This window comes from Ambystoma mexicanum, chromosome 3p, assembly GCF_040938575.1.
Source record: "Ambystoma mexicanum isolate Mex_15411 chromosome 3p, UKY_AmexF1_1, whole genome shotgun sequence".
NCBI classification, from domain to species: Eukaryota; Metazoa; Chordata; class Amphibia; order Caudata; family Ambystomatidae; genus Ambystoma; species Ambystoma mexicanum.
The window spans coordinates 589958107-589981026 of NC_090925.1; the positions used below are offsets into that span (position 1 = coordinate 589958107).

Sequence of the window (22920 nt, forward strand, 5' to 3'; positions counted from 1 at the left end):
TTATCGCTTCAGTTGTGCGCATGTTGTATCTGGTGGAGTTTGTCATTCTTCGTGATGTTGGTAGGTTGTTCAGTGTAGATGGTTTTGGCGTCGCGTTGTTTCGATCTGGTGAGTAGGTCTCAGTGAGGTATGGAGTTAGGTAAAGGGATTTGTCTCTTCTTTCAGTGTTGGTCCGATCTTTGAACCTGTCTGTGGGGGTGTGTTCTGTTGTTGCGGTTCTTAGTTGAAGTTTCGGGGTGTTTGTTCTTTCTTCTCTTCTTTCCCTCTGGGTGGGTCGTTTGCGCGGCATTGTACGATTCTGAGTTGTTTTAGTTTAGTTGTTGTCTTGGTCGGGGTGTAAGGGTGGAGTTAAGGGTTGTATAGTTATGTAGTTGGGTTCTAACAGTGGCTCTCTTTAGTCTCCGTCTCCCTTAGCGACAATGCAGATTTGGGCACGGCGGCCCTGCTAGGTTTGAGGCACCTGTATAGTGTGGGAGTGGCCTATCAGTGCAGTTTGGAGAACAGACAATGCACTTTGGGCACGACGGCCCAGCTAAATTTGAGGCAACTGTATAGAGGGGGAGGGGCCTATCAATGCAGTTTGGGGGACAGACAATGTAATTTGGGCGCGGTGGCACTGCTAAGTTTGAGACACCTGTATAGTGGGAGAAAAGCCTATCAGTGTAGTCTGGAGAACAGGCAATGCAATTTGGGCACGGCGGCCCTGCTAGGTTTGAGACACCTGTATAGTGTGGGGTGGCCTATCAGTGCAGTTTGGAGAACAGAAAAATACACTTTGGGCACGGCCGCCCTGCTAAGTTTGAGACATCTGTACGGTGTGGGAGAGGCCTATCAGTGCAGTTTGGAGAACAGACAATACACTTTGGGCACGGAGGCCCAGCTAAATTTGAGACAACTGTATAGAGGGAGAGAGGCCTATCAATGTAGTTTGGAGAACAGACAATACACTTTGGGCACGGCGGCCCTGCTAGGTTTGAGACACCTGTATAGTGGGAGAAAAGCCTATCAGTGCAGTTTGGAGAACAGACAATACACTTTGGGCACGGCGGCCCTGCTAAGTTGGAGACACCTGTATAGTGGGAGAAAAGCCTATCAATGCAGTTTGGAGAACAGACAATACACTTTGGGCACGGCGGCCCTGCTAAGTTTGAGACACCTGTATAGTGGGAGAAAGGCCTATCAATGCAGTTTGGAGAATAGACAATACACTTTGGGCACGGCGGCCCTGCTAAGTTTGAGACACCTGTATAGTGGGAGAAAAGCCTATCAATGCAGTTTGGAGAACAGACAATACACTTTGGGCACGGCGGCCCTGCTAAGTTTGAGACACCTGTATAGTGGGAGAAAGGCCTATCAATGCAGTTTGGAGAATAGACAATACACTTTGGGCACGGCGGCCCTGCTAAGTTTGAGACACCTGTATAGTGGGAGAAAAGCCTATCAATGCAGTTTGGAGAATAGACAGTACACTTTGGGCACGGCGGCCCTTCTATCAAATGCAGTTTGGGGCAACGGGGTTAGGTATCTGGTGTAAAGCTGTACCTCTCCCAACCCCGGCCCTCCTACCTTACTGGTCCTTGTAGTCGCTGGTTGACGGCTGGTCACTGGGGTGCTGACATTTCCTGGAGTTGCCTCTGTTGGAGTCGCCCTTGGCCTCGGGGCCTTTAGCCGCTGGGGGCTGCCGGGCAGAGGGCTGCCCGGGGGGACCGGTGATAAAGGCTGGAGGGACCACTGAGAACGGTGCTGGGAGAGGAGGAGAGGGGGGCTTTGGTTGGTGAAAGGCAGTGGGCGCCTGCCGACCCGGAAGCCCAGTAACCAATCACGGGCGGTGGGCGGGTTGGGAGGAGGGAGGGAGCAGGGACACGCTCGGGGAAGGGATGCGGGATGCGGTGGGAAGGGGGGTCAGCGGGGCAAAATGGAGGTCGGGGGCCGCAAGCACTCACCTGCCGATGATTTTTTAGGAGGCAGTGGGCGCCTGCAGCGCGGGTCGCTAGACCCTGGGCCCGGAAGCCCAGTAACCAATCACGGGCGGTGGGCGGGTTGGGAGGAGGGAGGGAGCAGGGACACGCTCGGGGAAGGGATGCGGGATGCGGTGGGAAGGGGGGTCAGCGGGGCAAAATGGAGGTCGGGGGCCGCAAGCACTCACCTGCCGATGATTTTTTAGGAGGCAGTGGGCGCCTGCAGACAACCAATGGGAATGTTGAATAAAAACTGCCAGTGGCCCATACACAGTCCAGCCTATCTTTACTCTCACCACCATACCCAAAATGTATGCTCTCCAGACATGCCTCACGTCACAGGAGCTGATTACGGCTTTTACACCAGTAAGAGGTGCTCTTACTTTGAAGGTAATTTCAAGCATTGCCAGGCAACCTTGTGTTCAATAAAGAGGGTGCTGGTCGGATTCTGTGTTTATCGTACATTAGAGCTGCTTTTTTCATATAACTGCCACTGTTCCTCTCAAATCTGTTCAACCGAAATAGATAACAAGCCGGTTTATCCCCCCCCCGCTCTACAAAGTCTCGAGCCTTGCACAATTGCACATTCCGCTAGAGCTCTGTGCCTACCCGCTTCCCTCTGCTCCAAGCTCCGTCCCACACTTTAATCAACCACAATTTTATCCAGCTGTGCTTATTTGATTAACCTCGTTGCGCAACCTGCAATTTATCTTTATTCTGGCGCCTGACCTTGGCAAATGGTACACGAACTGCGCAGCGTTTACATTCCTGGCATAATGGACGCTTTTACCTCAGAGTCATTTAAAGGCCTTTGGCTTCTTGATCTCAAGCATAGCTTTTAACAGATGGTGCTCACAGTTTTTATAACAAAAAGCAGAAGCTAAGCCCATAAACAATATAAGTTAAGTAAAAAATTGCGTCTTCTACAGGAAAGCATATCATGATGAAGCCCATTAGTGCACCCAGCGTTCCTGGGGCTACTGCAGTGCAGGGCACCCCCACTATTCAGGAAATGTAGGCCCGGTACTAATACAAAGTGACCCCCCCCCCCAAAACCCGAATTGCTATGCATTACTTTTCACCATAAACTGTAAGAGTAGTATCTGCGTCAACATTTTAATGCACATTGTGTTAATAACATTGGACAACACTACCAACTGCACAGTACACTAACTCCTTAAAGTGGTCCGCATTGTCCCGCAAGCCTAGCCCACACTAGTCAGTTGGGCTGGTCGTTCGGGTAATGCCTTGATGTCACGTGGGCAAGTCCAAGTCTGCATTCAGGGGCTCAAAGCCTGTGATTGGAAGAAGCCAAGTTTCTGAAGTTTGAACATCACACGATAATCAGTTTCTGGGAGTTCCCTTTGTTTCGATCAATAAAACCCAATGTACCATAGTCTTATCAGCATCAGGGGGATTCAAGGCTTGCTACTGTAGGTATCTGAAACACAACATCTATTTTTAATATAGCACTGCTTGAAAGATTCCCCCTGCTTCCATGCACCGTTATAAGGTCTATTATTAATACCAAATTTAAAGGTATTCAATTTACCGACTTCAGAAGGAGGAAGAAAGGAGTCGGTCCTTCTGGGATTTATACAGTGCATGCCAGAGCCGGGAATTTAATGAGTAGTCCCCCAGCACTCCAGGTGTTTATCTACCGGCCATTGCTGAAAAGCCATATAACTTCGAGAGAGTCCATAGCATATGAGAGATTTATTAATGTATGTATTGCTATTTGTAATACGACCATACGAAATCGTACAAAAATGGCGACCTGGGAATTGCGACGGCCGGAAATGCTGACTTTTCTTTTTTTTTACCCCCCCCCTTACACCACATATATATTTGGGGGGGTTAGAGTATAATATTAATATGGGGGAGGGTGCGGGGGTCTCCCCCCGCATATATATGTGGGGTAAAGGGTTAAAAAAAAGTTGGCTTTTTCGGCCGTCGCAGTGATCACATAGATCCGACCATACAAAACAACTTCCATTCAGATTGCATGGAGACTCGGGGGGGGGGGCAATCAAATGGGAGCCATAGGACAAGTTCAGTAGGCTGCGGACACGAGGAAATGCTTCAGGTGTTTGCGGAACCAAGATTGGTTGTCTTTGCTTCGGAAGGGACTAGGACGGATATTCCCCAATATTGAGGCTAGGACCATGAGCTTTCGGCAGCCACTTCCTTTATTGAAAGTAAAGACATGGCAGAGATAACTATGGCACTTTTGATGGGCAACATCATACGTTGTCCTCGATATGAAAAACACCTGTATATTGTACATTCTCCAACTAACCCATTGCAGAGTTGTGCAATGAAGGCTTTCATCGACCAATTTTGTAATATCAAGGAAAGGGTGAAAGAAACCACCTGGAGCTCGAGGACAGTTCGTGATTGAAATCTAAGCCCTCACAGTGCTATACCTAATGACACGTATGCATTATATAGTGACCAGATTCTATTTATGAACACATTTGTGGTTCTTAATTTCAGACTCTAAACACAGGGCGCAGCCAACATTACTGAAATTAATGACAGTTCTTTGTGGTAATGCATGATCATGTATGTGCCTTGCTATTACATACTGCCCGACAGTAGAAAAAGAGCACATACCACCATAAAAAAACAAAGTATTTTGAAAACACACAACGAGTAGGATCAATAGTCACTAACACTGCACAAAAAACATTTTAATTATACTGAAATATATGTAAAAGCCATCACATACCCTTGACATCTGAATACGAATTCTAAATGTGCACGTCACAATGAGGGACCCTTTGGATGTCCAATACATTTAATTTGAATCCCAGGGGAAAAGTTGTTTCTACAAACCTCATAAGCGAGTCTGTGACCTGGAGAGGATTCAACATTCAACGACTCATCACCCGCCAGGTCAATGCCCACCACAGTGTCATTCCGATATTTCTTGCACAGCTCCAAAACCTCAGACGACCAACCTGTCAGGAACAGGAATGATAATTAGCACATGGATTCCAGGATAGATCTCTTCTCAGCCAATCAGAATGCACAGAATGCAGTCTCCAAATACTCTGATTTGAGCAGCAGCCTCAAACCATTCACTTTGCTTTTTAGTTGAACAAGTCCATGTGCTAATAACCTCTTAGGCTGCGGGAAGGGTGATCAACCCTTGCAATCATGACCAGTCCTCAGGTCAAAGCCCTCAGCTTTAGCTCGGGTAATAACTTGGGAGTTGCTCATTATCCCAAGAACATGGCCACTCCCTCGTTCTATAAGGCTTACATTATTTTCAGCATTGGTTTAAACACAATGTCAAGTGCATGTAATAGTTATAAGACAACGCAATCTTTGTTGTCAGGTGTCTCAATCAATCCTAATTGCATGTAACTAGCCTACAATGCAAAGACAAAGGTCTGAGATTTAGAATACTATTATTTAACATATTCTTTCATGCTATTGGGCCATTGTGACAAAAAGACTACTGCGATGCAGAGGTGCAGGGATGAGTAGTGAATAAAACTCCTACTCAGCTCCACAATACTACTGCACCAACAGTGATCCCAATCATAAAGGGGAAAAAGGTGCCGCCCGAGAGGTAAGCCTCTTTCGCCTCTTAGGGTAGCACAGGGTGAGGGTCGGCTATACTCTTTAGAAGGGCTGTGAGCTGATACAGAAGCAAACCAAACAACAATAGTACTATGGTATAAAAAACTAAATAATGCCCAGCCAATATTCTATTCAAGTAGGAGCTTTAATTAAACAAACAAAAATGCCCACATCTAATGAAGACAAGGAAGCCCCTCCCCCTCTGTAAGGGAAAAATTAGTAAGCAGACTTTTAGAATGAATTGGCACTCTGGCTTTGAAGACCAGGGTGCTCAGGGAATGATTCCAGCAGCATATTCATAATTACTGAAAGTCTAATTAAAAAGTTGTAGAAGGGGGACTTGCAAGCCACTAGAGCCCTCTAAGGTAGGCTAGGGGGAAGGACCACTTGAAGTATCTTGTCTTTGGGGCTCAACAGACTCAAGGCAGGTTTTTGGATACTTTACTGCTGTCAATCTGGTGTCGAGACAATCGAGTCGTGCTTCCCAAAGGTGAGTCGACGTCACAACGATTCAAGCCGAGGGCTCCCAGTAGATTGAGATGTCATTCCAGATGGGTTGAGGTGATGGCTTCCAGTGGGTTGATTCAGCAGCCAGGTCAGTATCGCGTCAATGCTTCTGCTGGGTTGAGTCAGAGTTTGAGACAGGCCGATTCAAGGGTTTCCAGTGGGTTCAATCGCGTTTGAGTCGGGTTGAGAAAAGGCTTTTCTTGAATCAAGCATGTGGTGGTGACCTGGCAAGTTGTTTGCTTTCACTGAGTCGTGCTGGTGGTCGATTCGGGGCAATCAGCTTCCATAAATCAGCGTTGAGAAGTCTCAAAAAGCAGTTAAGCAGTTTGAAAGGCTTGGAGTGCCAAAGGCAGCACCGTAGATCCTTTGGCAGCTCAATGTGAGTCTAGCCAGCTCAAAATGTATCTTGAGGTGTAAGGCAGGACTTTGGGGCTGCTTCTGGGCTTCTGAGCTGCTGGGGGGTCCGATACGGGTTCAAGGAGCAAGGGGTGTCCTTGATTCTGCACTTCCATGCCAGGAAGCCCACCAGGAAGCGCCTGCATGGATTCTTCCCCTCCAGTGAGCAGGATCCTGGTTCCATTGCTCAGGCAACAGATAACTGGAGGTCCACAGCAGTCCCCCAAAATATTCCCTTGGAATAGTTAGGGAGAAAGCTTCCCTCTTCCTGTAAGATACTGATCTTCACCTCCCTGGCAGAGGACTTTCTAGTAGATTCTACTCCCAATCAGGTTGCAGAGGAATCCTTCATGGTCCAAAAAGGAATCACCTTTATAAAGGCAAAATGCCACAGTGGATTGGTGCATACCAAGCCTGTTGTTAAGGGTATAATCCTGGCTGCTATAACAATGATCTTTTGCCTTCTGCTATCATACCCATTGTACTCTGACTGCAGGAAGTGGGGAATGGGACAGCAAGTTTGGGAGCCCTAGGAAGACCTAAGATGGTGGACCCCTTTGTGGATTGATGCTCTTTCCTGGGCTACTCTACCTTCTCCCTCTTCCTCTGACTGCTTACATCAAAAGGATTCCAGTAATCAGCACCCTGAAGAGAAGAGGGCATGGTAAAGACAGGGCTGCCTTTGATGCAATGGTTGTCAGCTGAACACCCAGGTGGTCCTGCTCCATGGAGAATGTGTCAAGTCTTCTCAGAGGGACCAAAGTGAGGGCTTCCTGGGAGGTAAGCAAATGGTTGTTTTGGGTACATCCACCCCAGACAGATGAATAGACACACCAGGCCCTGTCATGAATGAGTTACTGTCCACCAAGTGAACACTACCAGACATGGCTTGCATTTAGCTTTAACAAACTGTCACCAGGCCTCTGGGGGCACACAATGGCTATATTTGTATTTAGCCTTTATAAACCACCACAAGACTTCTGGGGGTACACAGTTGCTTTAGGTCCAGAGGTGCTCTCAGTCAAAAGGCCACCCATGCCTTTTCGAACTTTGGGTTCCAGCAGCTGTGTTCAGGAATGCGCATGTGACCTTAAATCTGCCCTGTTGCCACAACATGGCAGCTGCTGAGGGATGTCGGTTGACAGTCACAGCAGAGGTAACTGTGTGTGTTGTACTTTTGTGGCCTGGTGCATTATGAAAGTGAGCTTGATTAGCAAAGCTCACTCTTAGGGGCACATTTACCCACATCACTTCATCACTAAAAATAAAAAGGTTCAAGCTATTTCCATCCTCATAGATTTTTCTGTCACAGCCGTGCAAAGGAATCTTGGTGGTATTGGAGTCAATTTACTATTTCATAGTAAAGGTATTTTTGTGACCTTATATGTATTCCCGTTTTACGATATTGTACATACACCGGTGCATTGTTTTTCCTGGGATTCTCACATCTCTTTGGGATATCAGTTCTATATGAATACCGATGATGGAGGTAACGCAGAAGTAGATAAACGACAACAGGCATATCACATAGGATGAGATAAACAAAACATTAAAAATGTTAAACAAAAATGTTAATGCACAACTGGCCTTCAGACATTGCGTGTTACAGAATAGAACATTTGCAGTGTAAATTGCATAAAACAGAATCAGGTAAAACACTACAATGGCCACAAAAAACTCGCTCTACAATAAAATGAAACTACAGGTACTAAAGATAAGAGAATGCAAGCAAGATATGAGATTATTACAAAATTAAAAACACACTTATAAGCACTTGTAGAGCACATAATCTGATTCCAAGTTTGGGGGTAGTGGTAACATCTGGCATTTTAGAATTCCGGGATGTTTGATAACTATGCCAAATTCAGAGTTTTAGAAGTGGAATCAACTTCCTATAACTTTTCTGAGGTAGTGATTACCTCCATCAGAAATCATTACCACATGCCCTATCTTTCACATGCCCAAACTACCACATGTGGTAATATGTTTTCCCAGGCATCGTATTAGGGCACTAAAAATGAGGAATAATTGAAGAGCCTACATGGCTCAAAATCATGCACAGCTTGCAAGTTACTGGATGCCGTAATGGTACATTCTACCAAACTTGCAAGTAGACCATAAGTAAGCCATGACTGTGAAAGGAGTGGTGGACGTTTTATATTCCATTGAGAACCTGTCCTATCCAACCTTTTTCTCCTTGGGGCTACCAGCCACTTCAGTGATTTAGTGAAAAGAGGGAGCGAGAGGGAGAGAGGGAGAGAGAGAGAGAGAGAGAGAGAGAGAGGGAGAGAGGGAGAGAGGGAGGGAGAGAGGGAAAGAGAGAGAGAGAGAGAGAGAGAGAGAGAGAGAGAGAGAGAGAGAGAGAGAGAGAGAGAGGAGTGTGACAGTATTAAGGAGTTGAGAGTGTAGGTGGTAAACGTGAGGAAAGGGTGGAGGGAGAGGAACCCTCAAGAGAGAGACAGAGGAAGAAAGAGTGGCACGAGGGAGTGAGGTCAAGTGGCAATTAGAGGGAAGGGCAAATGTGCAAGAGAGGAGCGTGTGGGGGAGGGAGAGAGAGAGAGAGAAAGAAAGAAAAAGCCTGTTTTCTGTAATAAAAAATATAGTTAAATAATGTTCATTATTATGTGGGATTCCTTTAGCTTCTAATAATATGTGTTATTACTTCTCCATTTTATAGTACTCAATCAAACTTGGAAGGGTTAAACGTTGAGTCGACCCTGCCAGGGGGTCTGAACTTGAGAAGTGCAGACTGCTCCCATATCAGAGACCAACACTTTCCACATGAGCTAGGCCCCAGCATAATAGCAAAATTAAAGCTTTATCCCTGGGCAGAACATTAGGGCTGCGCAAATCAAAGTGGACATTTGAATATTGGTATTCATTGGGCCTCGATATGGATAGTTTAGTGGGAGCTACTGGATAACAACACTTACTTTTGGGACATGAGAGGAGCATTCCTCAGTTGCGGTATAGTTTTTCTGAGGCCCCGAAAGCACATCTATAAAGCCGTTACCATTAGGGGTGTACCGAACTTCGGTTTCGAGAAAGTATTCGGCCGAATTCTGGCTGAAAAATGGTATTTGGCTCCAGCCGAATAGTTTCTTGGAATTCGACTCTTGACGAATACTTTGCCTTATCATTTGAATGCAATTCAACATCTGAGAGAGACATAAATATAGTGGAGATTACAAAATAAAAATGGAATGAAGCAATGATGCTCATTTTTTTTTGTAATTCTTATAGTACACAAGTGAGGCTTAATAGAAAAGTGTAAGCTATTTATGCCACAGGTTTACCCTTTGGGCCTTTTTTTTATTTCATTTGAAGGCACAGAAGGGGCACGAAGCAGACACAACATTTCTGTTATGCTTTCCTTCTCTACCTTCATATACTACATGGTTTAAAACCAACATGTATTTTCATGCTGGCATTTTACTAATGGAATTCTTTTAGATGTACCTACATGCATCCGCTGTAAAAAGCAGGCTGATTTCATAGCAATCCATTCTGAATGCTTCTGTAATTGTAATTTGTGGGCGGCATTTACAAGTTTCACAAAGAGAGAAAAATAAGAGGAAAGGCAATTGTGCCTGTTGTTACTCTTTCATTTAACATTCCATTTTGTTAGCAAGTAAAACTGCGTGCAACCGACCCACTAGCGCGTAAGTGCTCCCGTTAGCGTCTCCCTGCACTCAATTTACACTTTGGGTCTCATTACGAGTTTGGAGGTAGCCATGGTGCTATTAGCGCCATGGCTGCACCCAAAATCGTGTCTGGGTCCGGGTTCCCTGAATGGGGACTTACCAGGTCATTCCAACCTTGGAGGACCTGGTAAGTCACCATTCAAGAAACCATTCCCCATTCCCATTTGAGCTCCCATAGGGCTTAATGGGAATGGGGATGGAGCTAATAAGACAAGGAGTCTGGTCTGACCAGACGTTCTGTGCAGGTCCCGCAAGGGAACCTCGTAATAGGGAAGAATGGGTTTACAGACACCGGCACCATTACCGGTGCCGGTAAACCCATTCCGCCAACCTTGTAATGTGGCCCTTTGTCTGACAGCATCCTGATAAAATGTCAGAGTAATGTGCATTATGTGTGTCTATTGGAGTGAATGAGAAGCAAGTATTATCTTTTTTTCTAATGGGAATGTCTATGGAGAAACTCAGAATTCCCAACAGTTAGTGGACAACAGTTAATCTCAGGTAGTCAGTTATGCGAGGCAGAGTGATGTGCCCCAACCTAAGAGGCATCTCGGAGGACTTCATGTTGGCAAATCTGTCCAATTTCCCTGGGGACAGTATGCGAGAGGGGGCATGGAGAGATGTGTGAGGACACACTATAGCACACAGTCAGAGAGCTATGTTTTACTGGTGAAATTGATCTGGGGACATGGGTATTTGGAAAATGGAAAACGTCCCAACAGGTGGGCTGCCTCTTTTAGGTCAGGAGGGCTGGGGGAATGACAGATACATATCAGCCAGTGCAAGATGTGACTGACATTTCCCAAAAAATATTAGCCTCTTGGGCAAACTTGCTTCTTGGAAAATCTGCATACGTCAAGCCTCACACTTTGTGCATAACAGGATTTGCATACAAAACATCGTTCCATACATTTGATACCTATTTTCTTATTAATCTGTTCTTTTCTAGCCAAGCTTGTATGCTTTAAATAAGGATATCTTGATTAAAATGAAGAGAAATAAATGTTAGACGGGAATATAGCTAAAATAGTCCTATCATGTTTGTTTTAAAGTGTTTTTTCTAAGTTTGGAACATGATTTATTAAATAAAACAACTATTCGGCTTCATATTCGGCTTCGGCTGAATACTTCACAAACTATTCGATATTCGGCCGCATACTAAGGGGGTAATTCATAGAATTCAGTGCAGAGGCAGCGCACGCGAGCAGCGTAGAGAGGGATCGTGCGCCAGCTGCGTGCGCTAAACAGCATTCTGGCGCACTGCGAATTCATGGATTTTCAAAGCCATTTTCAGCGCTGGCTCAGCAAACATCCCGCAGCGCCAGTTACGCCCCCAAGAATGCCCCTTGCACAAGGAAAAGCCATTGAAATCCCCAATGCGGCGCAAAGGGCCGTGCTAACCCTGGACCAGCTTACAGGGCTACTACACTGTAATCGCAAGAAAATACAACGCATACCCCGCTCACGGCAGCCAAAACGCATGAAAATGTACTTGCGCACCCCTCGGAATACGCATACCCCGCTCGCGCCAAGTAAATTGCATAGATAAAGTACCCCGTGTGGTGTGGGCTGCCTGTGGGGGATGCCCAAGGTGGATAGCCTGCCTGCGGGGCATGGGGAGAGTGAGTGGGCTTCCGGGGTTACGCGGGGAGTTTCACATGCAATAGGCCTTGGGCGAGCGGGGTATATGTATTTCGGGGGTACGCGGGAAGTTTCACACGCGACAGTCCTGGCGAGAGCAGGGTATGTGTATTTCAAGGGGTGCACGGGAAGTTTCACATGCGATAGACCTTGGGCGAGCGGGGCACGTGTATTTTGGGGGTGCGTGGGAAGTTTCACACGCGATAGTCCTGGCGAGAGCGGGGTATGTGCATTTTGGGGGTGCGTGGGAGTTTCACACGCGATAGGCCTTGGGCGAGCAGGGTACGTGTATTTCGGGGGTGCACGGGAAGTTTCACATGTGATAGTCGTGGCGAGAGTGGGGTATGCGTATTTCAGGGGTGCGGGGGAAGTTTCACACATGATAGTCCTGGCGAGAGCAGGTTACTTGTATTTTGGGGGTGCATGGGAAGTTTCACACGTGATAGGCCAGGTGAGAGCGGGGTATGTGTATTTCGGGTATGCACAGGGAGTTTTTCACTCGATTTGGCATTGTGGCCCCTCCCGGGTGTGCCCTTTCCCCCCTCCCCATGCCCTGCAGGCAGCCCACACCACAGGGGACTACCCTACACCCCTGACCATGCCCTGTAGGAAGCCCACATGGCACCATGCACTTGTGAGCGCACTTATGAGCCCCGACTCATGTCTCCCATTGACGGGCACCTGCCAGCAGGCCCCGACTCATGTCCCCCAACCATCCACCCACCATTGACGGGCACCTGCCAGCAGGACCCGACTCATGTCCCCCAACCACCCACCCACCATTGATGGGCACCTGCCAGCAGGCCCCGACTCATGCAGTCCCACCCACCATTCACGGGCACCTGCCAGCAGGCCCCAACTCATGTCACCCACCCATCCACCCACCATTGACTGGCACCTGCCAGCAGGCCCCGATACATGGCACGCCAAACACTGTGTTCTAACAAAAGAGACTCATGGGCCTAATGCCCACACAAATCCACCGGCCCCCCAGTACAAGCACGCAACCATCCACTGCACCCACTCCCAAAGTACCCATGCCATGATAGCCTCAAAAGAACCACCATAGCCATGCATAAAACTACAACAGAGCCACACAGTAGCAACACCTGACTGAGGCAATGCTCATTGAGACATGTACAAAACCAATGAGAGTACACAACACCAATAATGAAGAAATATGATTTGTATTAAAATACACAAAGAAAAGACATCATGAAACATCAAACTTGTAAATGAAGAAACAATGAAATCCAAAATAAAAAGAAATCCAAATGTAAACCAAAAATCCAAAAAAGAAAAAAACGGAATTTGTCCATTTCAAATGTACAAATAAAGTACATGAAAAATGTTTAAAAAACATTGATCCATGGGATGACAGAATAACTAAAGTATGTACAAGTGTGGAACTATATACAGTGAAAGTCCAAAGGGTCCATGATGCCCAAACAAAAGGAAACCTACCAAAAATCCTAAAAAAATAGCTATGTACATAAAGTGGAGCAAAGTCCATGAACTCCAAAATAAAGAAAAAACAAATGAAACCTAACCCTAAAGAACTATGTACAAATGCGGCGGGCAAGTCCAACGGCTCACTTGTTGATGTCCGGGGCCAGGGCATCATCGAACTCCTCTTCAATGTCCTGGAGGCGGGCCTCTTCCCTGGCCCCGAGGTCTTGCAGGGATGCAGGCATGGCCTCCTCCAACTCCCTGCGAATTGCCTCGAGGCACTCAGCCCGCCTCAATGCCCTGCACATGGAGTTCTCAGCCCTGACCATAGTGAGCCGTGCCTCTTCCACCCGCCGCCGCTCCGCATCTATTTGCCGGCCCAACCGCTGCCACAATGAAGACACACCCAATCCAGGGTCCTCCTGTCCACTGGCCGATGCCTGCCCCTGTGATGTTGATGGCCCCGAGCCATCATTGCTCCCACCTTGAGCCTGCTGCTGCCGTGCATGTGCCCTGCCTGTCGATGCTTGCACGTCCTCCTCCTGCTGGGGTCCAGTTGTTGGGGTGGCCACCCGTGCTGGACCTCTGACTCCCGACTGTGGCAGGGATGTGTCCTCCACCACTCCCTGACCAGTTCTAGGATTTTTAGTGGTGGAAACCTGTACCTCGCATAGACCTGGTCATCAGGCGTCCTAGGTAAAAAAACGTGGGGCCTGGCTATCCTCCTCCTGCAGTTTCCCACGACCACTGCTGCGAGGAACGGTATATTCATCGTAGCATATGAGCTTGTTTGTTGTTTGCGCGCACTTTTATGCTGCGTGGGGCCTCTTACGCCAGCTTCCTGCTGGCGTACGTGCTTTGGATTAGCGCGTCTTTTTTGGCGCACGGGTTTCCCCTGTTCGATTCCATGAATACGTGTTGTTAGCGCGCGTGTGGGCGTTGCGAGCATTTACCTGCGGTACTTCCACCATAACGCCCACATTTTCACGCGTTGTTCCCCATTCCGTGTGTTACACCCTGTGTTCTGCCCCCTTTTCTTGTGTGCGCTACACGTTGTGCACTTTTGCTGTGTGCGTTGCGCACAGCGTTTAGTGACGTGTGCGCCCGAGTGCGCCACCTACGGATTTGGCACACATCCCAGGGTTTACACGCGCAGGCCATTCCATGAATCGACGAACGGCTGCGTGTGCGGCTTTAGCACGCGTGCCCTGCGATTTTTAGGCTTGCGCTCCCCTTTTCAACGCACATTTATTCCATGAATTACCCTGTAAATATACTATTCAGTACACCACTAGTTACCATGCAAATTTCACCTACAATGAGCAAATCACGTGCATCATAACCCTCAAGCTCCTCCCCACTGAAGCAGAATTTTAACTGGTTCTCTAAATGTTTGAATGATGCCTAGCTACGTCTTTCCACCACTTCCGCCTTCCATGACGGCAGCAGCCAGTTCTGACCGCAGGCCCATGAGGATTTCCAAGCATAGGAGGCCTTTGAAGGCGGCATGCAAGACAGACCTGGGATATCTTAATGTGTTATAGATGACGCTGTTTGCTCGCTTCACATTATCATGACTACTTGCATACTACAAAAAATATCAATGAGTATACAGATAATCGTAGTTATACATTCTAAAGAGTGAAAGGAATCAAAGTATAGTTGTTGTGAATGGCTGCCCTATAGAGCCATTAGCGACGATTGCCTTTTCTGAATGCTTTGTCCTTCTACTTTGACGTCATTGCAGGGGATTAGAGAATTCATTATCAACGGCTCTGAACTCACAGCAGCAATTTGCTGATTGGGCTCAACCTGCTATTTAGTATGTGGTATATCTTTCTCCTCGTGCCTCCTCTCTGCACCACCAGCAGTGCTGTTCCAAGGGGGCAGAGCAAGGGGTGGCAAAATCAGGCAACAGGGGTCACACACAACATAAAATTATAGATGGATGGATTTCAACTACGCAGTGTATTCCACCTCGAAGTTCTGAGTGACATCATAGTCAACTTGAATGTCACTCTTATTGTCTATCAGATGCCACTCGTACCCCCCTCGCACCCTCCCTCGGTGGAATATATACCTATAGTTGATATATAATTCTATATATCTGCCAAGACTTAGCCCAGTTCTTATTGTTTTATATCCTCTTTGTCCTATCTTACCTTACATTTGCCAGAGCTCAGGGGTCAATCGGTTTACCTTTACCGGGAAAGCTGTCCTTTTAGTTCTTGGTTGAGAATAAGTTCAAGACTGTGGGCTTCATTACACGTTAGGCGGCAAAATACCGGCACCGCCTTGGAGGAAAGGGGAATTACCGCCCTATTCCAAGGTTGGCGGGGCGGTAATTCCCCCTTCCCCCATTGCCCTTCCCATTCCCATTTTTGCCCCATAGGGCATAATGGGAATGGGGAAGGTGCTAATTACGGTACCGCAAATTGCGGTACCTCAATTAGCACCCTGGTCCCTTTGCGGGTTGGTTTTTAACGCCTGCTAAAAAAGCAGGCGTTAAAGTACCAACCCGCAAAGGGACCTCGTTGTAAGGCGGTAAGGGTTAACGGTCACCGGTACCATTACCGGTGACCGTTAACCCTTACCGCCTTCCGTGTAATGAGGCCCTTTGTGAGGAGCGAGTCTGGGCTTGCAGGTTAAATACCTTAAAAGACGTTTGGGCAGGGTGTCCAAGCCATGGTTCCATGTAATAATGTCCCTGCAGAAATGTCTCCTCAAAAAAAGTTGCTGTTGTTTGCAGAGACATTATTACATTGAACATGCGGGGGACACCCCCGATATATATATATTTTTTTAACAAGGGGAGCAGGGGAAATCCCCGCAACCCATCACCATACATAATGTCACCATATATAATGTTGCCAATGGCTTTTCCCGGCAACATTATGTATGGGGACATTATTACCTGATACCCAAGCCATGATGATCCGGATCGAGTTTGGCAGACTGGCAGCCCAAGGGCACTCCTTTACAGATCTCTTAGCCAGGCGTTGCCATTAAATACTGCTTTTTAACTGATTCACTCCAAGCGGGTGATAGTATTTTGCTCATCTGCTAGTTTAGGCTTGAACGGTCCAATCAGGAGGGTGCCATTTCACCTGACCGCCCTGGTGGAAACTCCGGAAGGCAATTAGAGCTGGTCTGTAAACTGAGGAGAGAGCAGCGGATCAACTACCTGCCTGCAGGAGTGCTGAGCTACGGGCGGGAGTGCAGGCTCCACACAGAGACACGAGAAAGGCAGCTATCGAGTCAAGTGAGTGGCGTTCCAGCTCGCCAGCAAAAGCTACAAGTTGTGTTGGGAAACAAAACCCGCACAATCTGTAACTGTGGTTAAAAAAAGCTGAGCAAGGTGAACTTTTCAAGCTCTGTTCTCATTATATAAAACACTGTGAATTACCTTTAAGGAAAAAGACCTCAAGGTTTGCCGAGAAGAGAGAGTGAGAGACCTCTTGAGGAAAACTGTTTGGAACTGGGCCAGTCAAGTCATTGCGAAAGTTAGAACATGGAGAAAATATAAACACTGTGAAAGGACTTGAGAAACAATAAAGGAATGTGCGCGTTCAATACCCATAACCAGAGTAGAAAGACTACCCTCGAACACACTTGAGTTCATGTACATAATTAAGTAGAATGGTATGCTAGGAAGAATGTATAGGGGACATTATTTATAGTAGTAAGGAAAACCAAGAAAAAGGAAAGAATTTGTCAAGTCTATTACAAGGAAGCACCTAAGCTATCCTCTTGGGTGTCTGATCAGCAAGGGCACCCATGTGTTCGCGGGGGTTTCCAGGTATGGGTTTGGAATAGTTGGGGGGAATGTTTTAACAGAAGGACCAACAAAAACGAATGAGAAAACTATGTGATGTGTTTCACTGAGACCGTCATTTAGACCGGGGTTGCATTATTTTATCCACTTCCTCTTTTCCCCTGAAACTGAATAGCTCTGCAGTGTTATTAATTAGTGGAGTTCATAGTGTGTTAAGGAGCTTTGGGGCAGGAAGCTCCTGTGGAAGTTTGGCTCCAGGACTGTATAGATTGAAAGGCTGATCACATTTTAAGGCCTGGACAATGGAGGCAGAGAACATGTCTCTAGTCTTTACCGCAAGACCACCGGAAAGAGTTTTCAACCTCTAGATAGGAGAGCAGGAAGTTGGGAATCAAGATGGAAACCTAGATGTAAAGGAGAATTTCTACTAAGCTGGCCGGATGCCTTTGCCAACTTGGACCGAGTCTTAACCCCCTCGAGTAGATTCAGGAAGAGAAGAGGTGGAATCAGGGAAGGGGGAGGTTTGCCAAGAGGAAGAGTGGTGGTAGGAGAGTTGCTTGGTGGCCTCCAACACACCAGTACCGTTAGCTCTCCCTCAGAGGTTTAGCGGGGATGCACACACATTTCCAGTTTTCCCATGCACTGTGGTTTGCACTTTTTTGTCCACAGGATAACCCCATTTGGTCCAACTTTGAATTGTTCAACAAAGATTGTTAGGAGAACATTGGGCAATAGGGCAGCTACCTAGGTGGTAGACAGTGAACACTTAAACCTCAAGCAGGACATTGGGAGAGGGTTGTTTACATAGTTCAACTCAGAACCCTGGTGCTACAGAGCAGCTTCCCCGAAAATAAGTAGGTTTTCCAGTTTTATTGGGGACCTAACTATGCTTTGGCCTCAGTTGTAGGGTGCCCCACTTCTAGCAAGGCTTACATTTACAAAGTAATAAAGATATACCATGGAATTAATGGACATAAGGGATAAAGGAGAACAGGACTTTTGAAACAAGAGGCTCCGAATTAAGGGTGCTGACTGGGCTTGAGCGGCAGAAGGTAGACCCAGCAGGGAAGGGGATTTGGAGATCCCAGGAGCTATTTAAGAACAAGATTCGGCTGTCTCGAACAGAGTGAAAGAGAACGGGAGCTGAATCTGTATGTTTATATTGTGCAAAGGAGGATCATTTTAAAAGTGTGCCCATGTATGACACAGAAAGTGCAGCAGCTGGTGATGGGATGACTCAGCAGGTGGCAAGACTAATCAGCCTGAGAGCATTGGTGGTTCATGTGTCCCTGAATATATTCTTACGTTACTGTGCAGAGTTATGCAATCATGTGTACTCTGGTGCCAACTGAGATTAGGGGTTATGCAAGAAATATGGGTCTTTCGATAGTACAGAAGGAAGTTGTGGAACAAGTACAGGCAGTGGATGGCACCAAACGCTTGTCAGGGCCAATTACTCATAGGACAGCAGAGTTGGAGTTGCCCGGAGTTGTCCCGATTCATGCTACACATGCCAGCTGTGAACTAGTAGGCCCGATCAGTCAAGTATGAGTCCTAGTATTGTTCTGAGGTTTGCTTCAAGTGCAACGGTTAGTTGGCAGCTCAATGTGTGGGTCCATGGGTGTGAGTTTGGCGGAAGGAATTCACAAAATAGGAGTGGTAGAGGGGGAGTTGCTTCAGTGCTAGCAGGAATACCTAGGTGTGTTTGATAAAAAGAAGGCAAGTGAGCTACCTCCCATTAACAATAGGACTGTAAGACTGACTTGGAAGCAGGCAACCCATTCAGTGTAGTTGTAACTATGCTCTGCAGAAAGGGCTAGACACCTGAGAGAGTATATATAGAGAACATTAGCCAATGGCTTTAGTAGAAATTCACACTCAACTACTGACTACACAGGCCTGAATAAGGTCACAGTAAAGAATGGGTTCCCCATGCCTCTTATCCCAGTAATATTACACTGAAAACAGCATGTGAGCATCTTCCTCAAGTTAGACCAAAGGGGGCTTATGATGTGGTCAGGGTAAGAAAGGGGGACAAGTGAAGAACCACATTTCAGACCCATTTTGGACTGTTAGTGTACCAGGTCAGGCGGGTAGGACTGCAATGGGCCAGCGGCTTTCCAATGGTTCATGAATGTGGTCCTAAGGGAATTCCTGTGTGTGTGTTTGCAGTGGTGCACATTGACAACAACTTTATCTTCTTCCAGGTGTTGCCACAACATCAGCGACACGTGGAGCACACACTGCAAATTGTAAGGGAGAGAATAGCCACTTTCATACCGAGCGTAGAGTTTTTAGGGTTTGTGATTTCCATGTCTGGACTTTAAGTGGAACGGGAAGGTGGTTAAGGCTGTTTTGTGGTGGCCTGCTCTGCAGTGCAGAAAGGATGCATAGAGTTTCCCGCGGTCCACATTTTCTAATGAAATGTATATAGGACTTCTCAAAGGTAGTGACTTCAGTTCCTACACTTTTGAAGAAGGGAGTGAACTTCACCTGGAATGTGGAAGCATTTGTATTTGTATTTGCATTGATTTGAAGAACAAGGATGTCAATTTCAATAAGAAATGACTTATGATAACACATTTAAAGATGGCAGAGGCTTGCCTCAGAAGAACAAGTTACTTACCAACTGTAACGTTCTTTCGACTGGATGTTCCTCCCACGTATTCCTAATCTTATGATAACTCGTTGTCCCCAGCTTCGCTGCTTCGGAAAAAAAAATTCTCTCAGCAGAGGGCGCTGTGCTTGAGGTCGTGGCGTCGATTGTCCCTCGACGGACTCCGTACTCTGTCGACGTCACCAATGGTATAAATAGCTTGAGCCGCGCCCGTTGCTTCAGTTCCGTTTTTTCGATGAAACATATAGGAGGAACACCCAGGCGTGCCCCATAACTAATGCACTCATTGTGAGAGGAAAGTGTAAGAAAACGGAAAGTGTACTGTGGGGTAGGATGGGAGGGTTGATGAGGAATACGTGGGAGGAACATCCAGTCGAGAGAACGTTACAGTTGGTAAGTAATTTGTTCTTTGAATGGATTGTGTCCTCCCACGTATTCCTCATCTTATGATAGACTGCCATAGCAGTGACAATTTTGGAGGTGGGAGTACTAGTTTCAGTTTTCGTGAACAGAATGCAGAACTGCCTTGGCAAATAATCCCTCATTGGAGGAGGCAGTATCCAAGCAGTAATGCTTGACAAAAGTATGCATTGTTTTCCAAGTTGCAGCTGCACAAATATCTGCTAGCGGGACTCCCCTCTTTAGAGCCGCAGAAGTGGCCATTCCCCTTGTAGAATGGGCACGAAGCCCATCTGGTGGGTCTTTTCCCGCTAATCTGTAGCATTCAATTATGGCTAAGATGATCCAGCGGGATATGGTCTGTTTTGTTACAGATAAGCCTAGTTTATGACCAGTATAACCCACAAATAGTTGGTCATCTTGTCTCAATTTAGACATCCTTGAGATGTAAAAACTAAGAGCCCTCTTGGGATCTAGTCTGTGCAGTCTCTCCTCTTCCTTGCCCAAATGAGGAAGAGGATAAAAAGTTGTTAGTACTATTTTTTGTGACAAAGGGAAGTCTGAAACTACCTTTGGTAAGAATGAAGGTTTAACTTTAAGGACTACCTTATCCTTATAAAAATAGTATATGGTGGTTTGCATGAGAGAGCCTGAAGTTCATTAACCCTGCAGGCTGATGATGGGGCCACAAGAAGGACAGTTTTTAGTGTTAAAAGCCTCAATGAACATGAGTGCAGAGGCTCAAAAGGTATGCAAGTCAAGAATTTTAAGACTAAATTTAAGTCCCAAGTTGGGACATGAAAAGGTATTGGAGGGTATACGTTAGTAAGTCCTTTTAAGAATTGAATTATTAGTGGTATTTTGAAATATGAAACCTCTTCCGAGGTGCGCTTGAAAATGGACAGCGCAGCAAGGTATCCTTTGATTGTTCCTATCTGGAGCCCCAGATCGGCTAGATGTAATAGAAAAGAGAGCACTATTGGAGTGCCACATTGAAAAGGGTCCACATGCTTATCTTTGCACCAGTTACTAAACCTGTTCCAGCGACATCAATACAAAGATTTTGTTGCTGGCCTTCTGGCCGAAAGCAAGACTTCCATTACGTCATCCGGAAGATCCTAATCCTTGTATCTCAACCTCTCAGAAACCATGCGTGAAGGTTGAGTGTCTTGACCTCTGGATGGAGAACCAGACCTTCCTCTTGCGAGAGAAGATCCTCTCTTTGCGGAAGACGTATTGGAGGGCAGATGGACATGTCTAGAAGGTCCGGGTACCACGTCCTCCTGGCCCAATCCGGGGCAATTAGGATCATGGTTTTCCTGAACTTTCTCAACCTCCTGATTACTTGAGGAATCACAGGGACTGGGGAAAATGCGTACAGCAGTGGAAACTTCCACTCCACTACGAATGCGTCTCCCAGAGCTCCCTTGAGCAGTACTGATCGCACTTCCGGTTGATCGCGGTAGCGAACAGATCCACTTGAGGGGTTCCCCAAAGGGCGAAGATCTCCAGAAGGACTTCCTGAGCCAGCTCCCACTCGTGAGAGACCGTGCTCTGCCTGCTCAGAGCATCTGCCGCCGTGTTCTTCTCTCCGGCTAGGTGAATTGCCGATAGAGAGATTCCTTCTCGTATTGCCCAGAACCATAGCTTCATCGCCTCTCTGCACAGTGGTAGTGACCCTACTCCTCCTCTTTCATTGAGGTAGTACATGGCCACTGTGTTGTCCGTCATTATCAGGACATTCTTTCCCTGTACAGAGGGCAGAAAGGCCTTCAGCGCTAGTCTGATTGCCCTCAGCTCCAAAAGGTTGATGTGTAGTTTGGACTCTGATGGAGACCAACGGCCGCTGATTGTCAGATCGTTGGTGTGTGCTCCCCACCTTGTGAGTGAGGCGTCCGTCACTACTGTTATCTCCGGCCATGGTTGCCAAAAAGACTCTCCCTTGAGAATGTTGTCGTTGCAAGCCCACCATAGAAGATCCTGAGCAACTGCGCTCGGGACTTGCAGAAGATACGACATATTCCCTGAGAACTGGCACCACTGAGTTCTGAGTGCCCATTGAAGGGATCTCATTCTCAACCTGGCCTTTGGTACTAGGAAAATGCAGGATGCCATGAGGCCGAGCAACCTGCGAAAATCGAAGGCCGGTAGACGTTGGGCATTCTGGAACTTCGTTACCATCTGCTGGATGTGGAGAGTTCTCACTTCGGGAGGCGAGGCTTTTCCCGAGGAAGTGTCCAAGACTGCTTCGATAAACTGGAGCTTCTGGGATGGTATCATGTGGGACTTCTTGAAATTGAGGGAGAAGCCCAATTTGTGGAGGAAGTGGCAGGTGATCGAAAGATGTTCCTGAGCTTGTTCTGGAGAACTTGCTCTGATCAACCAGTCGTCCAGGTAGGGATATATGATAATACCTCCTCTCCTGAGACTGCCACAACCGCCAACAGTTTGGTGAAAACCCTCGTGCGGAGGTCAACCCGAATGGCAGAACTCGAAACTGATAATGAGAATTGCCAATCGCGAACCTCAGGTACTTTCTGTGCTTTGGATGGATTGGCACATGAAAGTAAGCATCCTGAAGGTCCAATGATACCAACCAATCTTGGAGTTGGAGAGCCTGAAGGATCTGAGAAAGAGTCACCATCTTGAACTTGTCCTTCCTGAGGAACTTGTTCAAGTTTCTCAAGTCCAAGATGGGTCTCAGTCCTCTGTCCTTTTTTGGAATGAGAAAATATGGGGAGTACCAACCCCTGTTCCTCTCCGCTACAGGTACCAGTTCTATGGCACCTTTCTCTAGCAGGGTTAAAATTTCCTGCAACAGGAGCGGATCTGGAATTTTGAAGGAGTTGGCTCCCGGTGAATGATTCTGAGGCCTTTTTAGAA

At 46.9% G+C, this 22920-nt stretch overlaps 1 protein-coding gene across 1 annotated transcript in view; it reads right to left on the reverse strand.

The window, feature by feature from the left end:
* LOC138580641 (adenosine deaminase-like) overlaps nucleotides 1–22920 on the reverse strand; it is a 540146-nt gene that overhangs the window by 132864 nt on the left and 384362 nt on the right. Inside the window, exon 6 of the mRNA XM_069651342.1 lies at nucleotides 4797–4921. Coding sequence (XP_069507443.1) covers nucleotides 4797–4921 — 125 coding nt within the window. The remainder of the gene's footprint in view (nucleotides 1–4796; nucleotides 4922–22920) is intronic.